This window comes from Eptatretus burgeri, chromosome 3 (genome assembly GCF_056783735.1).
Source record: "Eptatretus burgeri isolate ZD-2024b chromosome 3, Ebu_testis_v1, whole genome shotgun sequence".
Classification (NCBI taxonomy): domain Eukaryota; kingdom Metazoa; phylum Chordata; class Myxini; order Myxiniformes; family Myxinidae; genus Eptatretus; species Eptatretus burgeri.
This window is the reverse complement of record NC_140963.1, coordinates 122,806,372-122,829,602: the sequence shown is the minus strand read 5'-3', so window position 1 is coordinate 122,829,602 and position 23,231 is coordinate 122,806,372. Positions and strand designations below refer to the sequence as shown.

The 23,231-nt window shown below is 46.9% G+C and overlaps 1 protein-coding gene and 1 long non-coding RNA gene across 3 annotated transcripts in view; one reads left to right on the top strand and one right to left on the bottom strand.

Annotated features, from left to right (window-relative positions):
• LOC147030894 (integrin alpha-6-like) overlaps positions 1-23,231 on the bottom strand; it is a 190,073-nt gene that overhangs the window by 85,204 nt on the left and 81,638 nt on the right. The window contains exons 6-7 of the mRNA XM_085875451.1: positions 10,030-10,223; positions 9,588-9,676 (exon numbers count right to left, since the gene is read on the bottom strand). Coding sequence (XP_085731577.1) covers positions 9,588-9,676; positions 10,030-10,223 — 283 coding nt within the window. The remainder of the gene's footprint in view (positions 1-9,587; positions 9,677-10,029; positions 10,224-23,231) is intronic.
• LOC147030895 (uncharacterized) overlaps positions 1-23,231 on the top strand; it is a 186,191-nt gene that overhangs the window by 133,824 nt on the left and 29,136 nt on the right. The gene's annotated exons all lie outside the window — the stretch shown is intronic.

Below are 23,231 nucleotides of genomic sequence, written 5' to 3'. Positions count from 1 at the left end.
CATAAATTGCTTCAAAAATCCTCTTCTCCAGACACACCAGTCAGAATGCGACCAAATTTGGGTTACAACATTAGGACAGGGCCCAGATAAGCTACGAGTCCAGTGGTCCTATTTTTTTTTAAAATAAGCACTTTGTAGATATTCTCATGTTCTTAATACAAGTACTTTAGAAATGTACTCACATTGTTAATAGTCCATCCTTTAGAGACATACTCACATTCGAAAAGTACATACTTCAGAGATGTGCCGGCATTCTAATTGTACATATTGAAAGAGGTGCTCACATTCTAATTGTACAGACTTTATGAACGTACTCACATTCTAATTGTACATACTTTATAGACATACTCACATTCCAATTGTCCATATTGAAAGAGGAACTCACATTCTAATTCTACATATTGAAAGAGGTACTGACATTCTAATTGTACATACTTTATAGATGTACTCACATTGTAATTGTACATACTTTATAGACGTACTCACATTCTAATTGCACATACTTTAATCGATGTACTCACATTCTAATTGTACATACTTTAACAGATGAACTCGCATTCTAATTGTATATACTTTATAGATGTACTCACATTCTAATAGGACACACTTTATAGACGTACTCACATTCTAATTGTACATACTTTATAGACGTACTCACATTCTCATTGTACATACTTTATAGATGTACTCACATTCTAATTGTACATACTTTATAGACGTACTCACATTCTAATTGTACATACTTTATAGACGTACTCACATTCTCATTGTACATACTTGAAAGAAGTACTCACATTCTAATTGTACATACCTTATAGACGTACTCACATTCTAATTGTACACACTTTGTCGATGTACTCACATTCTAATTGTACATACTTTATAGACGTACTCACATTCTAATTGTCCTTACTTTATGGACTTACTCACATTCTAATTGTACATACTTTATAAACGTGCTCACATTCTGATTGTACATACTTTATAGACATACTCACATTCTAATTGTACATACTTTATAAACGTGCTCACATTCTGATTGTACATACTTTATAGACAGACTCACATTCTAATTATCCACACTTTATATACATACTCACATTCTAATTGTACATACTTTATAGATGTACTCACATTCTAATTGTACATACTTTATAGACGTACTCACATTCTAATTGTACAAACTTGAGAGACGTACTCACATGCTAATTGTACATACTTTTTAGACGTACTCACATTCTAATTGTACATACTTTACAGACATACTCACATTCTAATTGTTCATACTTTATAGACTTACTCACATTCTAATTGTACATACTTTATAGACGTACTCACATTCTAGTTGTACATACTTTATAGATGTATTCACATTCTAATTTTCTCCACCACCGACGGTGAAGAAAGTTATGTTTTCACCCTTCTCTGTTGGATTCGCTATATATGCTAGATATCCCTTATTTGTCGGGTTTTCCGTGTGTGTGTGTGTGTGTGTGTGTGTGTGTGTGTGTGTGTGTGTGTGTGTGTGTGTGTGTGTGTGTGTGTGTGTGTGTGTGTGTGTGTGTGTGTGTGTGTGTGTGTGTGTCTGCAACGCGAGGCTCCACAGCACAAACCAGCAAACCGATTATTTTTCAAATGGTAGTCCTTCAAAAATAGGGTGTCTATTTACCGTTATTTTTTATGAGGAGTGCCAGTTGGCAAAATACGCAACAGGAAAAATCTTGCCAGGCAGAGGAACAATTGTATGTGAACCAATACGTCTTGGCAATGAATCTTCGTCGGTGGATCGGTCAGAAAGAAAAGCATCGTATCCAGCGCTTCGATCCTAGCGAATCCATCGTCGCCTACCGGCTTGTCTGTTTGTTTGTCTGTTTGTCTGTTTGTCTGTCTGTCTGTCTGTGTGTACAGGATATCTCAAAAAGATTTGGACGGATCTGGATGAAATTTGGTGGGCAGTTTTGGTGAATGACAAGGACGAACTCTCTCGATTTTGGTGAAGATCCGGATCCGGATCCGACTCCGAGAATTTTTTAAGTGATTCTTCACCATTGAGAGATCGGGCCAAAATCGATGCACAGCACGATATCTCAAAAGGTTGTGGACGGATTCTGATGAAACTTGGTGGACAGGTTCAGTGTGTAACCGCAAGAATTGATTCGATTTTGCTTAAGATCCGAACCCAGATCTGAATACGAGAATTATTTAATTTGCAAGTGATTCTTCACCATTGAGAGATCGGGTCCAAAACGATATTTTGCATGATATTTCAAAAATGTATTGGGCCAGATATATTCTCGTGGATCAGGCATTACGTGACGGAGGTATGCGCTCCACTGAGTGCCCTTCTAGTTGTATATATATTATCGAGGTACTCGGTTGAAAAGGATAATGTGTAACACTGGCTACCACAGGACGGTGGCCTACGTTTGCACATTATATGCAAACAGACAGACAAACAAAGAAAAAATACACTAACGAACTCAAACACAACACCCTCTCCTCTGGCAAGGGCAAAGATGCACGCATGAAGCAATGATCTGTGTACAATATATAATTGTGATATTCTATCTGTCAATCATTGTCAGTGGAAAATGGAAAATCAGTAGTGTAAGTTCAATTCCATCGAATGTAGGATGTAGCTCAAATTTTTAAAGAAGGTTGTCATGGATATTTGTGCTGATGACATCAGACAGCAAACTAAGCCTTTATATATTTGGGATAAGGAGTTGAAGAGTAGTTGATAAACTCTACCTCCAAAATATATGTAGGATATTTCACTTTGATGATCTTTGATTTCGTATTTGATAAAAAAAAGTTCATGTAATTGATCAATGTTTCTCCTGAAGTCGTTGTGATCAGAAAATCATCTGGTGTCATTATTTAAAATGTGTAATCATGCGTAATTTTTGATGATCATGTCGTAAGCGGTCAACGATACTGAGAGAAAGGTGACTTGCTCAGATGAGGAGCAAGACTCACATGATCGTTCCAAGTATTCTATTCATTCCGGGGCTCCATGCAGATCATTTTCAATGGTATAATTAATAATCTATCTATAATTCCAGCAATCTCTGTGTGTGTGTGTCTGTCTGTTTGTCTGTCTGCGACCGCCGTTTCTCGATGACCGTCGGTCAGATCCAATTGAAACTTGCCAGGAATATTTCTGGGGACCCGCAGATGTGCCTTTTCGAGGTTTGATGTCGATCGGACGAGCGGTTCCCAAGTTACGGCCATTTTACTGCTTTTTCAGTGTTGAAAAGGTGTATATATGGCAGCTGAAGGTGTCGTTCCACCTTCTTACCTTATCATGCCAATTTTTCCCAAATTATTAATAACCGGACGATCACCGGTCCGATCAGATCGAAACTTGCCAGGAATATTGCCTTGGACCCGCGGATGTGCCTTTTCGAGGTTTGATATCGATCGGACGAGCGGTTCCCAAGTTACGGCCATGTATCTGTGAACCAATGACAGGACACGGTGCTATGACATCACGAATGACGTCACAATTAATGTTTATTTAATTACTTAAAAAAATTTTGAAGGATTGACGTCACAATTCTTCTTTGTTTGGTATGAAGTCACAATCGACACTGGGGACCTGTGTATGTGCCTTTCTCTGGGTATGTGCCATACCTGGCTATGTGCCAAACTCATTCATTAATCCCAAGGTTTGAATTTTCCCGAGCTAAACAGCTGTTTCCCAACTGTTTGAAAGCTGTTTTTTCCCAAGGTTGGAATTAATCATTGTGCTTGGCAGACATTTGTGAATACATTTACAGAGAGAGGGACGAGAGAGGAGGAGCGAGAGGGGTGAGGAGCAAGAGAGGGGAGGGAGAGAGGAGGGGACAGAGGAGAGGGAGAGAGGGTGAGAAGAGAGGGGAGGGAGAGAGGAGGGGGAGAGAGAAGGGCGAGAGGAAGGGGGAGAGAGAAGGGTGAGAGAGGGGGTGAAAGGGGGGCAAGAGAGGGGAGAGAGGAGGGGGAGAGAGAAGGGTGAGAAAGGGGTGAGAGGGGGGCAACAGAAGGGAGAGAGGAGGGGGAGAGCGAAGGGCGAGAGAGGGGAGGGAGAGAGGAGGGGGAGAGAGGAGGGGGGACAGAGGAGGGGGAGAGAGAAGAGTGAGAGGATGGTGAGAGAGGGGCAAGAGAAGGGAGAGAGGAGAGGGGAGAGAGGGGCAAGAGAGGGGGGAGAGAGGGGGGCAAGAGAGGGGAGGGCAAGAGAGGGGAGGGAGAGAGGAGGGGGAGAGAGGGGGAAGAGGGGAGCAAGAGAGGGGAGGAAGAGAAGGGGGGAGAGAGGGGCGAGAGAGAGGGGGTGTCACAATTCTTCTTCTTCATTTGATATGACGTCACAATTGATGCTGGGGACCTGATACTGCAGGCACGAAGCTGCGCATACTGGCACGCACCTACGGGCCCACCCCTATGGGCCCGCACTTGTCTATCTATAATTCCAGCAATCTCTGTGTGTGTCTGTCTGTTTGTTTGTCTGCGACCGCCATTTCTCGACGACCGCCAGTCCGATCTGATTGAAACTTGCCAGGAATATTGTCGGGGCCCCGCAGATGTGTCTTTTCGAGGTTTGATGTCAATCGGATGAGCGGTTCCCAAGTTACGGCCATTTTATTGCCTTTTTCAGTGTTGGAAAGGTGTATATATCGCAGCTGAAGTGTCGCTCCACCTTCTCACCTTATCATGCCATTTTTTTCTCAGAATAATGATAACAGCATATTAATAATCATAATAATAATAGCACAATAATTGGCAGTAATAAAAAGAATAATGTGATACAATGACCAATGTCTGTCAACCAATAACGACCTAAATATTGTCTGTCAACCAGACAGGACCCGGTGCTATGACGTCACGAATGACGTCACAATACTTCCTCTTTTTTTTTTCTTAGTGTATATATGGCAGCTGAAGTGTCATTCCACCTTATCACCTTATCATGCCATTTTTTCTCAGAATAATGATAACAGCATAATAATAATAAAAATAATAGCACAATAATTGGCAATAATAAAAAAATAACGTGATACAATGACCAATGTCTGTCAACCAATAACGACCTATATATTGTCTGTCAACCAGACAGGACACGGTGCTATGACGTCATGAACGACGTCACAATGCTTCCTCTTTTTTTTTTTCCTTTGTTATGATGTCACAATTGACTCTGGGACCTGAGTATGTGCCTTTTCAAGGTTTGATATCGTTCTTCATCAGAGCATGTGCCTCAGGTCGCCAGTTTGAAGGGGGTTTGATATCGTTTGATTTGATTCAATTGATTCAGTTGATTTGATTCAATCAATTTAATTCAATTGATTTGATATCCTGGCCATTTATGATATGGTTGGTCCGATCTAATTGAAACAATGCCACAATCCAGTCATCGTTTACGAGAGCGAAGGAACGCTACTGCGCGTCATGCACGCACAATGGAATCGGACGAAGCACGAGCTGGTCGCTTGACACGCGACGCTACGCGCGTGACAAGGCATCGTGCAGCTGAAACGGACGATTCAAATAAAATCAATTCAATTCAAATTCAAATCAAATCAGCCATTGAGTATGTGGTTCATAATGACAGCGCCAATGAACTGAAAATTGTGCTAACAGGTCGCACACGGCGCCGGGACTTTCATCATGGTACCGTCAACCTCCCTTCACCAGACAGTGATGTGGCTGTCATTGCTCCAGGGGCAATGACAACAGAGCAGTTTGGAAGGCTGGCAGTCAGTGTTCACCTCAGAGGAGGAGGTTTACAGACAATAGATGCCATGCATCCAGCGTATGACCCTCTATCATACATACTTCTGCTACCCTGCGGCTCCCAGGGGTACCACACTGAGTTGGCAGGGATAACACCAACATCTTTCTACCGTTACCATCTTCAAGTATGTGAGCCTACTCATCACTTCAATCTACTGCTTCGTGGTGGAAAGTTGACACAGCAGTATGTTTGTGACATGATGGCAAAAATTGAGTCACACCGTCTCAATTGGATTCGCTGCAACCAGAAGTCAATTAAGGCAGAAAAGGATAAGATCATTGTTGATGCGTTGAACAATGATGCTGAGGTGCTACCTGGACGCCTCATCATTCTACCGCCGTCAATTTATGGGTCGCCACGTTGGTATGCCAAAGAGTTTTTTTTTTTTTTTTTTTTTTTTTTTTTTTTATACCTTGGTCGAGGCTCGTATGAGAGCTAACACACAACTCACAGCAAGGAGGCATGAGACAAGAGGGGCGGGAGTGGAAGGGACAAAACATTGGGGAACAGACACAGGTGAACTGTGGAAGGGAGAGGGATGGGGATGGGACGGGGAACATGGCGAGGGGAAGATGGACATTAAAGGGACTTTCAGGAAGGAAAGCAGGAGAATTGAAGGAAGTGGGCTTGGGTGGATTATCGGGGTAGAAAAGATCGAGGATTTGGATGGGGGAAGATAAGAGGTGGTGGTGAACAGCTGTTTTGAAAGCCTGAAGGGAAGAATGGGAAAGAATAGAGTGAGGAAGTTTATTCCAAAGGCGGGAAAAAAGAGGAATGAAAGAGTGAAGATGAGCAGTGATTCGTGATTTTGGTAGTTTTACCAGAAGGGGGTTGTTGGCGGACCTTGAGCGCCCTGTGCAAATGTGGTTGGGACAAATCGCAGAGAGAGCAGGGGGGCAAGGCTGGAGAGGAGTCGGTAGAAGACAGAAAGACCACCGACCAACCTGCGGTGATTGAGTGAGAGGCCCAAAGACTCAGCTTCATTGCGGGAGATGCCAATGATCTTAAAAGCCCTGGTTTCGACAGCGTGAAGTCGAGAAAGGTGGGAGGCAGGAGCACCAGCCCAGAGGGGAGAGCAGTACTCCATCAGGCTACGGACAAAAGCTTTGTAAGTGGTCAGGAGCTCAAGAGGGCCGAGGAAGGACTTTGCACGACGGAGGATTCCCAGTCGGCGACTGGCTTTTGAGGCAAGGTTGGAAATGTGACTTTCCCAGGAAAGGTCATGGCAGATAGTGAGACCCAGAAGCTTGAAAGAAAAGACTTCTTCCAGAGGATTGTTGAGAAAGTGGATGGGGGGGTTTTGTAAACGGTCCTTTCGAAGAGACATAGTGAGAGTGTGAGATTTGATGCAATGTTTCATGATGCAATGGCTTTGGTCCGAGTCAAGGGAAAACCTGACTTTTTCCTAACATTCACCTGCAACCCAAAGTGGCCAGAAATTAAAGAATCGCTTTTTGAGGATGAGTCAGCCAATGAAAGACCTGATATCATCGCCTGGGTGTTCCATATGAAGGTGGAAGCACTCCTCGCAGACCTCCTCAAGCATGACATCTTGGGGCATGTGGACGCTTATGTGATGGTGAAGGAAACACAAAAGCGTCACCTTCCCCATATACACATGCTCCTGACCGTGGTACCTCGCGACAAGCCCAGAACACCAGCAGATGTCAATCGCGTGGTCTCTGCTGAGATTCCTGACAAACGCATACATCCTGAACTACACCGTATCGTGACATCACACATGATTCACGGCCCATGTGGGGAATGGAACATCTGGAGCCCATGCATGGCAGACTGGAAATGCACAAAGGACTATCCCAAAGCCATACGAGAAACGACAAGCTTCTCTGATGACTCTTATCCCCTGTACAGAAGACGGGCAGAAGCAGCACCTGGAGAACCCATCATGAAGACAATACGAGGCGGTGCTAACGTATTAGTGAACAATGCATGGGATTTATAAATAAACACAATGCCCCAATCCAGTCGTCATTTACGAGAACGAAGGAACCTGTGTGGTTGTTTTAAAAATCTTTTTTCTTTTTTTGCACATACGGCCACGCACGTACAGCCATGCACGTACGGGCACACGAGAGTGAAGGAACGGCCTGTGTGTTTGTTGTTTCTGGCACATGGTTTAAAAGTTTTTTTTGTTTTACGGGCCCGTACTAGTAATTAATAATTATAATAAGAGTTCCCTTACAAAGAACTTTGACACAGGAGGAAGCCATGAAGACTCATCAAAGCCTGTGCTATTATTCCCAACCTATGGTTGTTTGTTGGTGCTATATATCATGTATCATATGCTCTATCCTTTTTAAATGCTGAGCATCAAGGAAGCAGCAAGTAACATTTTTAAAGTCTTTGGTATGATTCAGCTGGGGTTCGAACCGCCAACCTCCCAGACTCAGAGTGAATGCGCTAATCACAACATCCCCAAGGTTGGATGCCAAGTTAGATCCTATGACAATTTCGTTTTATTGACACACCAACTGATTACCCACCCTACAGATGGGTATTACTATAGAATGTGAATTTCCTGAAGAAAGGGAGGACTTTGGACTGTGCATGTGCATTTACCCAAAATTTGCTCTTTCCCCATGCCCTCTTGCCAAGGCGGAGCTTTCTGCATGCTCTTGCCAATAATAGGGATGGAGCAAGCAAGCAAACAGTCATATACATACATATATATATATATATATATATATATATATATATATATATATATATGTATATATATATATATATATATACATACATATGAAAACAAAGACCCACTCACATCTATCACCTGTGAATGGAGGGAATAACCAATTAGCTCTCACCTCATCAATTAAACCCAGGTGGCAAGGATTATATAAATAAATTGAATCCTTCTCCACTCTGCTTGCTGAAAAAGCTGCATAAAGCAACAAAGAAAGGCAACCAAAGTAAGCCCTTTGCTATTTCAAACCCTTCCCAGAGTTCCTCCACAGCCAAAACGACATTCACAAACAGTACACACATGAGAATCCCAATGCTGCACACCCCCTCAGCTGCCGGACCAGTTTCATCGCATGTTGGCGAACCATCAGCGACAGTGCAGACAGAAACGCATACCAACAAAACTCCCAAGCATGTACCACATGTAAACGTCAAAAGCAGTCAACATGTAAATGAAAAACAAAGACCCACTCACATCTCTCTCCTGTGAATGGAGGGAATAACCAATTAGCTCTCACCGAATCAATTAAACCCAGGTGGCTAGGATTATATAAATAAATCAGCTCCTCCCATGCTAGATTTGTGTGTGTGTGTGTGTGTGTGTGTGTGTGTGTGTGTGTGTGTGTGTGTGTACATACATATATATATATATATATATATATATATATATATATATATATATATATATATATATATATATATATATATATATATATATATATATATATATATATATATACACATTATACATATACATATACACATTATACATATATATATATATATATATATATATATATATATATATATATATATATATATATATATATATATATATATAAAATACATATACATACACAAACACACACAAACACACACAAACACACAAACACACACATACACGATTGCTGTCGTGAATAGAAGACCATCAGCACCTAAACAAAGCTGACCGATTGGTTGATGCAGCTCAATATCATGGATAGGGTGCAATTTACCTTGACAAGTTTAACTCTGGAAATATCATACGTTTCACCAGTCAACAAATCTAATTAGAATATTAATTTCAGCTATCCTGGTGTATTGACAATGATATAAAATGTGGCAATTTTCTCACCTGCACGTTTTTAATATCTTCAACGTTTCTCTGTCCACGATAGATGTAAACTTTTCCCTTACCATCATATGGTGCACCGACTGCAAAATCTAGTGAACAAGTAAGAAAAAGACATCCCATTAAATGGATTTTGTGATGAAATTTTGCAAATGTGATCTATTCACCTTGAACGAAATAATAAATACTGTTTAGAGGTATAAAAAATTTCACTTGAACACATTCCTTTTGACTATATGTTAATCATTACAGTACAACGTATTAGCGAATTACAATGGGGCAGGGACTTACCCATGATAATTAGTGGAGTGATGACACAAGCAGTCATGGAGTTCTCACCATGTTATTCTAATCCTAAATGGTAGAATTTTTGATCTACTTGCCTGCAATCATTAGTCCAGCAATCAGTTCACAACAACAGAGAAAGCATGTAAAGTGTACAAACCAGTGTATGAATCTTGGTTGATATCACCGATGTTGGCAACGGCGAGTCCAAACATTGAGTTAGATGGTCCAGTGAAGTGTGAAGAATATTCGTTGTTGAATATGCCATCCTTGTTCATGTAAACATAAACTGCACCACCAGTTTTCTTCTCAAGATCAAATACCTGTGGTGCTCCCACAATGAGATCCATCCATCTGCAGAACGAGATCATAACCAATATATATTTTGAGTATAGCCAATGACAAGGCAAATGCAAAAGGGACTTGCATTGAAAACATACACATGATGAAATGTTTCACTGCATTCAATACATCGATGAAATAAGCCTGAAATTGAAAACTGGTGGTGATTGGACACCAGACTTTGTTAAGTAAAGGTTAAAAATCAGTCAAACACCAGAGGAAGTACTCACGCAAGGAAAAGTCTGCAGATAGGAATACTTTCAAATCAAGTCTTTTAAGTGAAGGTGATATGAATTGTATACAATCAAACCAAACACCAATATCACAAAGGACACGATCAAATAGGTTTTGTGTTTTACAAAGTTTCATCCTTACCAGGAACAAAAATAAATGAATGGCAAAACTTCAATATATTTCCACAACTGCCACCAAGGGGCACCAGAAAGTCATCAGAAGAGACTCAGGGTGCTTGGCACAATTTACAGAGGTATTGCAGTTCTCGAGTTATTGAAGTTATTGAAGTGCGTCGATTCGAAATATTCTTTGAAATACGAGTAGAATATAAATGGCACTATTCACAGTTATTTTTTCACTCTTGATGCCCTCTGAATAAACTTAGCAAGCCAATTAGTTGCAATACATATATATATATATATATATATATATATATATATATATATATATATATATATATATATATATATATATATATATATATATATATACATACATGCATACATCCATACAGTACCAGTCAAAAGTTCAGACACACCTACTCATTCAAGGATTTTTTCTGTGTTTTTGCTATTTTCTACATTGCAGAATAATAGTGTTACGAATTTGGAATTCGATCGCACACAACATTCAGGTTCCTTTTGCTCAGTTATATCGATAAGTGCATGTTCCATAGACAGCTCACCTTCCATTGTTTAATGGGCAGAAATCGATTAAGTGCGCTGCAATTCAATTTAATAGTTAGGGAGCGATCACAACACAAAGGAAGCCGACCCTCCCCCACTTCTGGGAAGAGGAAGAAGAGCCCTCCCGTCCCGTGATTCATGATGTAAACAACTCCCTCCCACTCGCGGTTGTGCGGGCATGAGGGGATGAGTCACGTCGGGAGCGGGGGAGGGGCGGAGGAGGATAAGGAAGAGATCCTCTGCTTGGGAGAGAGCTTTTTGGTTCGGGCTTGGCTTGTAGTCGGCCGTCGGGGTCTGCATGGCTTGGGTTGGGGTTTTTGCTTTATTTGGAAGAGAGGTGGTTTGCTTTTTGTGCTTGGTTCATCGAAAGAGAGTTGAGCTGGTTGCTCGGCTCGAGCTTGTTGTTTGTTGTTCATCGAGAGAGAAGCATCAGTTGCGAGAGTCGCGCGTGTTTTGCGCTCTACTTCGTCGTCTGGTTCGGCTGGATCTTCTTAGTTCGTGGAGCTCTTTGTTCTCCGCTTGGTTCCCGGCTTGGCGAGACTCCTTGGCCTTATCTTGGAGGTGGTTCTTCGGGGAAGCGACGCATCGACGGGAAGGATCGGCGCCTCGTCTGACCTGCACGTGTTCAGAAGCACGAGAGGATTCGCTGGAGCTCGGGAAGCATCTCGGCTCACGGCGATTGGATCCAGCTCACTCTCGCTGGAGCCCGGGTCCGAGCAGCTTGAAGACCACACGAGGTGGAGAGGTTCGAGATAGGTTCTGGTTTTCAGCTCATCTGTCCCTCCAAGTTGAAGTCCTTATTAAAGGCATCAGCCACCATTTATTGGGTGTGTGTGTGTGTGCGTGCGTGTAATAAGTAGGAAACTGTTAAGTGCCTGTGTTGTATTTGCTTTACATGTCACAGTAGAACTCGGCTGTAGGTTTTTGCTCGTGTCTTCTTCACCATCCCCCCATTCATTGCATGTCTGTGTATGGAAATAAATGTCCCCATTGTTAAATGCACGGGTTCCCAACCGGGGGGGAAATTTCCCCCAGGGGGGAAATTTGGGTGTTTCAGGGGGAAATTCTAGTCTGGAATTAAAATTCTGGAAATTATCAGAAAATAATTAGAAAATAATTTCCAGTAATAGCTGTACTGTACTGGGTTGGGAGATGCTTAGCAGGCAGACACGAAGCGGAGGAACAGTCGAGCCGGGCTGTGTTGCACGAGTGCGAGCCAGGGCGTACTGTGCCCGCGGCTCTCCTTTATTCCGTACGCGGTACACTCACGAGCCGGCCGACTCCAGTATTACTACCACGCCTCAGACGGCGTGCACACCTCATATCCCTCGCCGAACCCCACGGCCACTCCTCCAACCATCACGCCCATCATGCATCATCATCATGCCCCTTCCCGCGGGCATGACTACACCACACTCCTCCCTCCTAAAAGTATGATTATTAAATGATCAGTATTATAAGAAGCATGCAGAACACGAAGGATTTCGTATAATAATCATGGAAATAAAATGAAAATAACAAAGTATAATAGCACATCACATCATATAATGCGTGGAAGCGAGCTACTGGAGAAGCACAGCAGCACGACTCAGCAAACCCGCCCCCAGGCAGACCTGAAACAGATAAACCTTTCGAGGCCGGACCCCCGCTGTCTGGAACCCGCGGCGCCACCGCCAGACCCAACCGACCTTGGTGGGGGCGCTGAACAACACCCTTTGCCGGAAGCAACAAATACTCCCCAACCTTCATGCACCATAATCAGTTAAGATTCCACCGCATGGCCAAAACGGCCTTGAGCGCACCCAGAGAGCCACGCCCCAGGCGCCAGGCACGTCTGACCTCGCTGAAAGCAGAGGTGGGGGTAACGCCGACCAGCGCACGAGTCCCGGCCCCGAGTCGATCTCCGAGACCCACACGGCAGTTAGACAGTAGTAATTCCATTTAAACCCCACTTCAACCATAAGCTCGTTATAAATCAATAGGAATAACATTCGAAGCATCGTAAATTCATTTTTCCGTACAGCGCGCTTTTTTGATAAAATCCCAGCACATGACAAAGCAATTACCTGCGGCCTGGAGCAACTGGAGGCTAACAAACCTTCTTTATTCGCCCCCACATCACATTGACCATAATCCAACTCCCATTGACTGATCTCCGCCACATCCACTTTTACATGAGAACTGCTGGCATTTATTTCAACAACGTTAAACTGCATCACTAGAGCAAGGAAAAACACATATGCCATGAACAACAACCCACAACCCACATCACGAGTCCGCTTCTTGGTTGTCGACTTGATGCTGCGACTCGCGACTCCCTTTAACGCCACGGGCCCACCGCCACCTGTTGAAGCTGCCTGAACCACACCGATGCGCATTGCCTCACGAACCTTGCCACAGCGCGGGAACTCATCGCGAACGAAGCGCGGGAACTCATCGCGAAAGCTGATATGGCTCTCGCCGCTCCTGGAGCGCACCTCATCGCCGCAGGCAGCAACGAACGGTGGCTCCCGCTGCATCGACGCGGCCCCCGCCGCCAGCGCCTCGCCCTCGGTATTCGACGAAGGTCTCGAAGAGAGCACTGGCACATCTGGAGGCACGAACCGGAACCCGTTCCGACCCAAAAGGGTCCGGCTCGCCGAGCCCGGCTCCTGCTCCGGCTCGCCGGCATCATCATGCCCCGGCTGCAGGCTGATCTCCAGGTCACTGGGGTCCTGCTGCGGTGCCCCATCGCTCCCGGTGCGCTCGTGCTGCGGTGCCCCTTCGCTCCCGGTGCGCTCGTGCTGCGGTGCGCGCTCTCGTCCCGCACCGCTAGGCGTGCGAGCACCCTGCGACACTTGAGCCATCGCGCGGACTTGCGCGGTCACCGGTGTCTGCTCGATAGATGAAACAGTCGCGATCGCCGAGTCGAATGTGATGTCGGTCAATGGCTGCTCGCAGACAATGGCAATGGCTGCTCGCAGACCAGAAATAAAATGATCTCTGAACCGTGCTGGATGCTCCTCTGCCGTGAATTTGCACGGCACAGCCGAATGCGATGCGCGGCCAGCACGAGTGGACTCAACTCGACACCCGATCCGTGCCTCGCTCACTTCCCCCCCCCCTGCCACTGATCTTGTCATTTCCGGATCAATCGCAAGCAGGGTTCGACGCGGGACGGAAGGATCGCCTCGCACACCGCCATCTATGACCGTAACAATGGGCGATGACCCTCGGCCCACACACCGCACGACCTCGAGAGCCCAGACCGCCGTCCGAGTGACTGCATTGCCACGCTCGCCCACGACCCGCGCCGCAGATCGTGCGCATGGCCGTGCGTGCCTGGCCTATCGCGATGACCCCTAGACCATCTGCTGTGTCCCGACCATCGAGACCTCGGATATTCTCCAGAGCTTGCGCGACGTCCAACGCCGCGTTCGAGCCGAAACGCGTATCCTCGACAAAACGAACAAGAAAATGAACCAAATGAACGAACGTTGCCCACTCGACGTGGCCGAAGTAGATTCCGACGAAGGCGGGCACGCGTACGTTTGCCATGCACCGACCCTTTGCCATGTTCGCGCCGGCGAGACCTTTGGCTCCGTAGCCTGGAACCGCACGGGTCATTTGCCGCCCTTACACACGTCGATCCGCCGATCCTCGTCGCCACTGTACTGTACTGGGTTGGGAGATGCTTAGCAGGCAGACACGAAGCGGAGGAACAGTCGAGCCGGGCTGTGTTGCACGAGTGCGAGCCAGGGCGTACTGTGCCCGCGGCTCTCCTTTATTCCGTACGCGGTACACTCACGAGCCGGCCGACTCCAGTATTACTACCACGCCTCAGACGGCGTGCACACCTCATATCCCTCGCCGAACCCCACGGCCACTCCTCCAACCATCACGCCCATCATGCATCATCATCATGCCCCTTCCCGCGGGCATGACTACACCACAATAGCCTTCTGTTCTTCTCTTCTCAGGAGTACCCGTTTCCTGAACTTTACCCGCTTTCATTCTTATGTTTTATTTTCTTTCTTCTTTTTTAGTTTGTTCTTTTCTATTACATGTCTTAATATGATCTCTCTTGTTCTTTTCAGGTCCGCAAGTGATCATGTCGAAAAAACGGATATATTCAGAAGCATATCTAGACTTCGGTTTTACGTTCGTTGTGAATAACGGGGAACATCTGCCACAATGTGTCATCTGCACAAAGACCTTGGGGAATGGTAGTATGAAGCCATTCCAGATGAAGCAACACCTTCAAGGATGCCATCCCGAACTACAGAACAAGGATCGTGAATACTTCAAGCTGAAACAAAATTATCTGAAGAAGATGAGACTGGACTCAACTGGAACGTTTCGTCAGCAAACGGACGCTATTGTGAAAGCGTCATACGAAGTCTCGTACAAGATTGCGAGGGAGAAGAAACCACACACAATTGGTGAAACATTGGTGAAGCCCTGTATGCTGCAGTGCGTGAAGTTGGTCCTTGGTGAGGCTGCCCACAACAAGATGACCCAGATTTCCCTTTCAAACAACACCATTCGGTCATGGATCAATGATATGGCTGAGAGCATCAAGAACCAAGTTGTTCAGAAGGTTCGAGGGTCACAGTTTTTTTCGATTCAACTCGACGAATCGACAGATGTTGCGAATCTGTCCCAGCTGTTGGTCTTTGCTCGTTATACCACCGAAAAAGGAATTGCAGAAGAATTCCTCTTCTGCAAACCTCTCCAGACCATGACCAAAGCTCAGGATGTGATGGACCTTATCAATGACTTTTCGAAGACAGCAACATCAGCTGGGAGTCTCTGGTTGGGGTGTGCACGGATGGTGCCCCAGCCATGCTTGGCTCTCGATCGGGGTTCGTCACGCTCGTCAAGCAAAAGAATCCGGCAGTGGAATCGACACACTGTCTGATCCACAAAGAGACGCTTGCTTCGAGAACTCTCCCCAAGAACTTCAAGCAGCATCTCGAGACTGTCATCAAAGTCGTCAACTTTATCAAGGGTTCCGCTCTGAACACTCGGCTGTTCCGTCGGCTCTGTCAAGGCATGGAAGCCGACCACGAATCGTTGCTGTTTCATACTCAGGTGAGGTGGCTCTCAAAGGGAAACATGTTGCAGTGAGTCCTGGAATTGTTTGATGAGGTGGTAGCCTTCCTTCGGGCCCAAGAGAATGTTATGCTTCTGGAGGCGTTGAAGGGTGAGTTTTTCCGTGTGCGGCTGTCCTACTTGTCTGATATTTTCAGTGCATTGAACGAGCTCAACAGGAAACTGCAGGGCAAAGGGACCAACATTCTTTTTCAGTCGGACAAGATCAGAGCTTTCGTGGCTAAACTGGAACTGTGGAAGAAAAAAGCGGGGAGTGGAAGTTTTTCCTCATTCCTCGCTCTGAACGAATGTGTGGAGGATATGGAGGATGGTCTGCCTGATCCAATAGCTGAGGATATCAAACAACACCTCGAAGGCTTGGAGGAAGAATTCAAGTATTACTTCCCGGGGATCACAAAGGAGAGCAACGAGAACAAGCTTATCAGAGACCCATTTCAGAGGAACGTTGATGATGTGCCAGAAGCATGGCAGGAAGAGTTCCTGGACTTGAAAAACGACTCTACAGCGAAGGATGCCTTCCAGAATATGGAACTGGAAGAGTTTTGGACCCAAGTCCGAGGAACCTACCTGCTTCTTGCGACCAATGCTCTGCGGATATTGGTCCAGTTTTCTTCCACCTACCTGTGTGAGGCAGGATTTTCGGCACTGGTACACCTCAAAACAAAGGCACGCAACAAGTTGGAGGTGGAGGCGGATCTTCGCTGTGCGCTCTCCATAACTCCCCCAGACATTGATGGACTCGTGAACGGCAAACAATGCCAGAAGTCACACTAAAATGCTGTGTTCTTATTCAATACAATTTAATGTTAGCTGTGTTAGTGCATTTGAAAAATAAATTAGTAAATAGTCTCAGTGTGTTTTAACTGTTCTTTCTCTCATACACATGAAGGGGGAAATCTGGATGGTTGAATTGGGTGCAGGGGGAAATGACAGAAAAAAGGTTGGGAACCACTGGTTAAATGTCACCTGCTCGTTGCATCCCTTCCTCACATTGACTGCCATGGAGCGTTTGGAATAATTAGCTGGCTGTTTATAAGCCGACAAAACATACATCTGGTCCAATGGGACTTGGCGATATATAATCGCTCAGCAATCGCATACGGAACAAGCTGCTTAAGCAGCTCGTTTTCATGCAGGTCCCGTTGAGGTATAAACTCCCCGCCTTTCTGTCCATGCGAATAGTTAGGTATATCGACAAATCGGCGATTGACCCTGTCGCCCTGGACAGAAGAGTTGGCTGGTTTATGGTGTGTTAAAAACACCCGTAGATGGGTTTCAGCGCTGATCCGGAAGCTACGACTGCATTGCTCATTCGGTGGGCGCGCATGGCCGCAATTGGGCTAAGGCGGTCGTCAGCACGCCGAACGGGCGGAAATCCACAACACTGTTGTCAGGACGTGGGATTCAAATTCATCCCCCTCCACACAAAATTAACAGGAACTGGATCAAGAGTGTGTTGGGTGACCCTCCGTTCCCATAAAATTCCGAGCGTTGAAATTTTTAATTACCGATACGCAAAATGGCAGCTCAAGGCGAGCGGGGGCAGGAGGGATTAGAAATAGATTTAGAATTAAACGAATCAATGGCCCAGGACGAAAGCACCGCCATGCAGGTTGAACTTTCCCCACAAATAAATGCAGTCCGAAATGGGCGCAGTGGCTGTGGCGGCAGACGAACGCCCCCCACGTGTGAATCCGCCCATGGATCGGATGATGGAAATGTGTATGAGGATGATGCAAGAGATGATAAACAATATGCGAACCCAACGGGGTGAAAGGCAGCGTATGGGGCAAGGCCTGCAGACGGGCATAATGGTGATTGCGCGTGACGAAGCGCGGACGATGGAGTGCAGAATGGCGGCGCCACGTGGTGGAGACTCCGAACAAACGAGAGGGAGTGCAACGGCTGTCTGACCCGCGATAAAGACGGGCGAGGTTGTAATTAATGGGGAGACCGAAATGTGTAAGACGAGACACGAGATGACGACGTCCGAAAAATTTAAAGAGACGAAAAGCCAGGAAGAAACGGAAATAACAAAGGAAATATAGGAAGAAACAGAGTTAATGAACGAGGTGACGGAATTAATAGAGACACAAAGGGAGACGACGAAGGAAATAGAAGTATTGCCAGAGACGCGGGAGATAGACAGAGTCGAGAATGAATTAAATAAAACGAAGGAAGAAACAGAGACAAAGATCCAGGGAGAAACTAATGAACGCGAGAGGAAGATGGAAAAAATAGGAGACGGGAATGCAGGAGGTAGAGGAAATGACCATAGAAACGACGGCAGAAATAATAATGGAGACGAAGGAAACAAAAGAGGTGACAGAAACACAAATAGTCACGGAAACAGAGACACGGGAGATAGAGGGTGAAGTGGACGAAACTGAAGACGAACACACACACATGTAGTTAGCGAGTGACAATGAGGGGGTGCTCGGGGAATGTGTCGTGACCCGGTGCGAGCAGCAGGATAGCCTTCTTCAGGAACGAGGGGAGGGAATATGCCCCCTTGAAGCGGATCGTGACCAGGTGGGTCTTGTCAATCCGTGCGAGTTAGAGCGGGCGAGTGCTGTGAAAGGGTACACGCGGAGCTTGGGGGGTATGGAGGCCTCGGGACCCCTTGTGGTGGCGCGAATCCCCAGCGCGATTTGTCCCAGTGTGTGTGCTTAAAGGTGTGAGTGCAGTGAGTGTGTTGAAACGCGCACATAGCATGAGTGAAATGGCGAGCATGAGTGAAAAGGTGTGTATGGGAGAAGCACCATGTGTGAGAGGAACCACATGTGTGAGGTCGCAGTATGAAAGAGAAATGGCGGTTGGTATGCGAGAAAACGCAACCGCATGTCATGGTGAGGTGTGAAAGCGTCATGGCACGCGGGAGTGCGTGCGTTGAATGGCGATGAAGACGGCGCCAGACAAGGGACAAGGGCCGTGTAGCGGCCGTAGCCGTTTCGAGGACTGTGCCGGATTCGCACAGCAGCGCGCGTGAGGTCCGTGCTGTGCTTCGCACGAGGCCGCCACGTGCGCACCTGCGCAAGTGAGATCCGGTCCGGAAACGCACGCGGTGGATACAAGCCGACCCCACGGACGGACAAAAGCTCGGCTGCGAATGTGAAATTGGATCAGACGGGTTCTCCAGGCGAGCATGTGTGTAAAGCTCCGAGTGGCCTGCGTCGCACGTTCTGTTCGTGGAGCGTGCGAAGCGGTTTCCCCGATGCGCTGCGCATACCCCGGCTTGCGCGAGAAATCGCGCGGTTTTGGGGTGCGAGTGACGTCATCGGAGATTCCGTGGTATGGGTTACGGACGGCAGAGCACATGTGCTCGCGTGGGGAACCCCTCGAAACGCGAGGCCGGCTTGTGATGCGCATTGACATCGTGGCGGCACGCATGGTTGGAATCCGGCAGAAGGGAAATCCGTGCCGGATATTACCATCCGAGAAGGGACGAGGTGTGCGAAGAACGAGCAGCTGCCGTGACGTCACGGAAAAGAGCGCAAGTTGTGAATTACCGCGCTGGTGCACATGGAAAAAAAAAACAGAGAAAAGCCAGCCACGAAATTGTGTGGGGGCACAGGAAGACAACTTGTTAGGAGGATGGGTTAGAGTTAGTTCGACCGGCTTCTTGGGGACATGGGTTGTTCCTCATGGAGTCCATGGAATGGATTAATTAGAGCGATTTCAGTTTTGATTTAGGAAATGGGAATTTGTTGCATTTTGCGAGACAGTAACAGACACTGACTGTGTAGTGGGGACGTAGCTTAGCTACGTAGAGTAAATGGAACGTACATGAATTTTAAGGGATGACGAGGGAGCACGAGATAGCTATGGGAATTTAGTTAGCAGAATGGCAGGATTGGAGTGTGATGTGAATTGAACAGAGGAAAATGTACTTGAGGAATGAGTGTGGGACAGCGGGCCCAAGTGTGTGAGTGGAGCGTATGTGGTATGCATGGTGCGATGACTGATTGGGGGGGAGGAGTGATTCCCACCCAAGGGACCCTGGGGTCAGAGTAATGTTAGTTAGTGGGTTATTCAAATTTACAAAAAGGAGGGTGTTTTGTTGTTGGTGTCGAGAGAAGGCACGAAACCCGTTTGGAGGGGTGCAGGAGTTCATGTACCGGCTGGGACGTGGCTGTTGAAAGGGGAGTTTTGTTCAGGGGGCACCCCGGGCATCGGACTAGTCGGCCAGAGTAGGCCAAGGGCCCAAGAGGGGCTGGGATAGTGTAGTGGGCACGGGCGACCCGTCGGAAACGGGACCCGTAGCGCCAGAATGCCACGGGGGCAGTGTAGTGGGCACGGGTGACCCTCGGAAAGGGAACCGGGGCACCAACATGCCACGTGGGCATCAAAGGGGGGCAATGCCAGAGAGGGCAACCCCCCCCCCCACGTTCATAGGGAGTAGCTAGGCTCGGGAGCAGCCTGCGGGCCTGGGGGTGCCATGATTAGAGTTCGGCAGAGTTCGAGTTCCTGCCAGTTGAGCCACGCTGCCCAGCCACGAAATTGTGCGAGGGCACGAATGAAAATTTGAGGGCAAGGCCCAAATTTATAATGGACACCAACACAGGCGACGGGAATCATGGTTTTTAGAACCGATAGTTTAAAAGTGTCAGGCGTTTTTGGAAAGCCCCAGGGTATTTTCAGGTTAATGAATGCTAGGTTAGTTAGATGTACCCCTTTGCACCATCCATCCCTTCGCTTGTTGTAGGCCGCTGGACCCACCTTGGTAGATCGCTGAACTCTGAGGAAGCCATTCTGAGGCTTCATTGGGCCTCGAGACAGGACGATAGTTTCTCCCTATTCCCCTCAAAAGAAAATTTTAGGGGTTGGGAGGAGACTAGGTGGACATGATAGGCCAGCCAGACAGAGACGATAAAGGGGGTTAGGGAGACTAAATTATAACAGAAAAAAAGGGAAAAAATAAATAAAAAGAAAAGGGGCTAAATTTTGTTGTGTTGTGCGGCAAATTAAGGGAGTGGGTATGGACAGAGACAGGCAAAGGCGATAGAGTGGGGGGAGACAGTAGCCTAGGTGCGAGCCCGCCTTCAGAGCGGCCGGCACCACCGCACTCCCTCCGGACCTGATGGAACCACACCAGAGGCCGGCCAGCTTCACCTGCCGGCCTGTTGTGCTGCAGCCGCCTGTTCTGCATGGGCTTGCCTTGCCATGCCTCGTTTGCCTGCCTCTGCCATGACCCCATGCCTGCTAGCCCTTGTTTGCATTTGCCCCTGTGTCCATTCATCCACCATGTGCACCAGGATCATCCAGTTCTTCAGGGTCTGCCCTGCAGGCAGCTACACCACAAGGACTGCATTGAGCAGCCCGTGCACCGTGTTTTACATCCATCCATTTCACTGTGCTAGAGACTTCTTTCAAGCCACAAACGGAACTGTTGATTGTGCAATGACTTTTGCCTTTTCTCCACAGATCACAGGTCCTGGGTCATGGTTAAGTAATGGATAAGTTGAGTGAAAATTGTAAATACATGGAACCTCACCTGCATGTTTGTTTTCGCGCCAGCAATTTTAATGAAGTTCTCCGAATGAGTCTGTGAGAGTTTGTTTCGTTAGTTACGCAGCGCATTCGGTTATTCATTTTTGGGACACGTATAAAGAACTGTCGCACTCAGGGATCTGAAGGTAAGACGTACTGGGGAAGAACTTCCTCATGCTCGTCACACGGAAATTTGACGACTCGGGACGAGTCTGAAAAGGGGGAGGGGTAGTGTTACCAATTTGGAATTCGAGCGCACACAACATTCAGGTTCCTTTAGCTCAGTAATGTCGATAAGTGCATGTTCCATAGACAGCTCACCTTCCATTGTTTAATGGGCAGAAATCAATTAAGTGCGCTGCGATTCAATTTAATAGTTAGGGAGCAATCACAACACAAAGGAAGCCGACCCTCCCCCTCTTCTGGGAGGAGGAAGAAGAGCCCCCCGTCCCGTGATTCATGACGTAAACAACTCCCTCCCACCCGCGTTTGTGCGGGCACGAGGGGATGAGTCACGCCGGGAGCGGGGGAGGGGCGGAGGAGGATAAGGAAGAGATCCTCTGCTTGGGAGATAGCTTTTTGGTTCGGGCTTGGCTTGTAGTAGGCCTTCGCGTTCTGCTTGGCTCGGGTTAGGGTTTTTGCTTTATTCGGAAGAGAGGTGGTTCGCTTTATGTGCTTGGTTCATCGAAAGAGAGTTGAGCTGGTTGCTCGGCTCGAGCTTGTTGGTTGTTGTTCATCGAGAGAGGAGCGCCAGTTGCGAGAGTCGCGCGTGTTTTGTGCTCTACTTCGTCATCCGGTTCGGCTGGCTCTTCTTAGTTCATGGAGCTCTTTGTTCTCCACTTGGTTCCCGGCTTGGCGCGACTCCTTGGCCTCATCTTGGAGGTGGTTATTCGGGGAAGCGACGCATCGACGGGAAGGATTGGCACCTTGTCTGACCAGCACTTGTTCAGAAGCGTGAGAGGATTCGCTGGAGCTCGGGAAGGATCTCCGCTCACGGCGATTGGATCCAGCTCGCTCTCGCTGGAGCCCGGGTCCGATCAGCTTGAAGACCACACGAGGTGGAGAGGTTCGAGATACGTTCTGGGTTTCAGCTCATCTGTCCCTCTGAGTTGAAGTCCTTATGAAAGGCATCAGCCACCATTTATTGGGTGTGTATGTGCGTACGTGTGTTTGTGGGCCCGTCTAATAAGTAGGAAACTGTTAAGTGCCTGTGTTGTATTTGCTTTACATTTCATAGTTGAACTTGGCTGTAGGTTTTTGCTCGTGTCTTCTTCACCATCCCCCCATTCATTGCATGCCTGTGTATGGAAATAAATGTCCCCATTGTTAAATGTCACCTGCTCGTTGCGTCCCTTCCTCACATTGACTGCCATGGAGCATTCGGAATAATTAGCTGGCTGTTTTCAGCCGATAAAACGTACATCTGGTCCGACGGGACTTGGCGATATATAACCGCTCGGCAATCACATAAGGAACGACCTGCTTAAGCGGCTTGTTTTCGTGCAGGTCCCGTTGA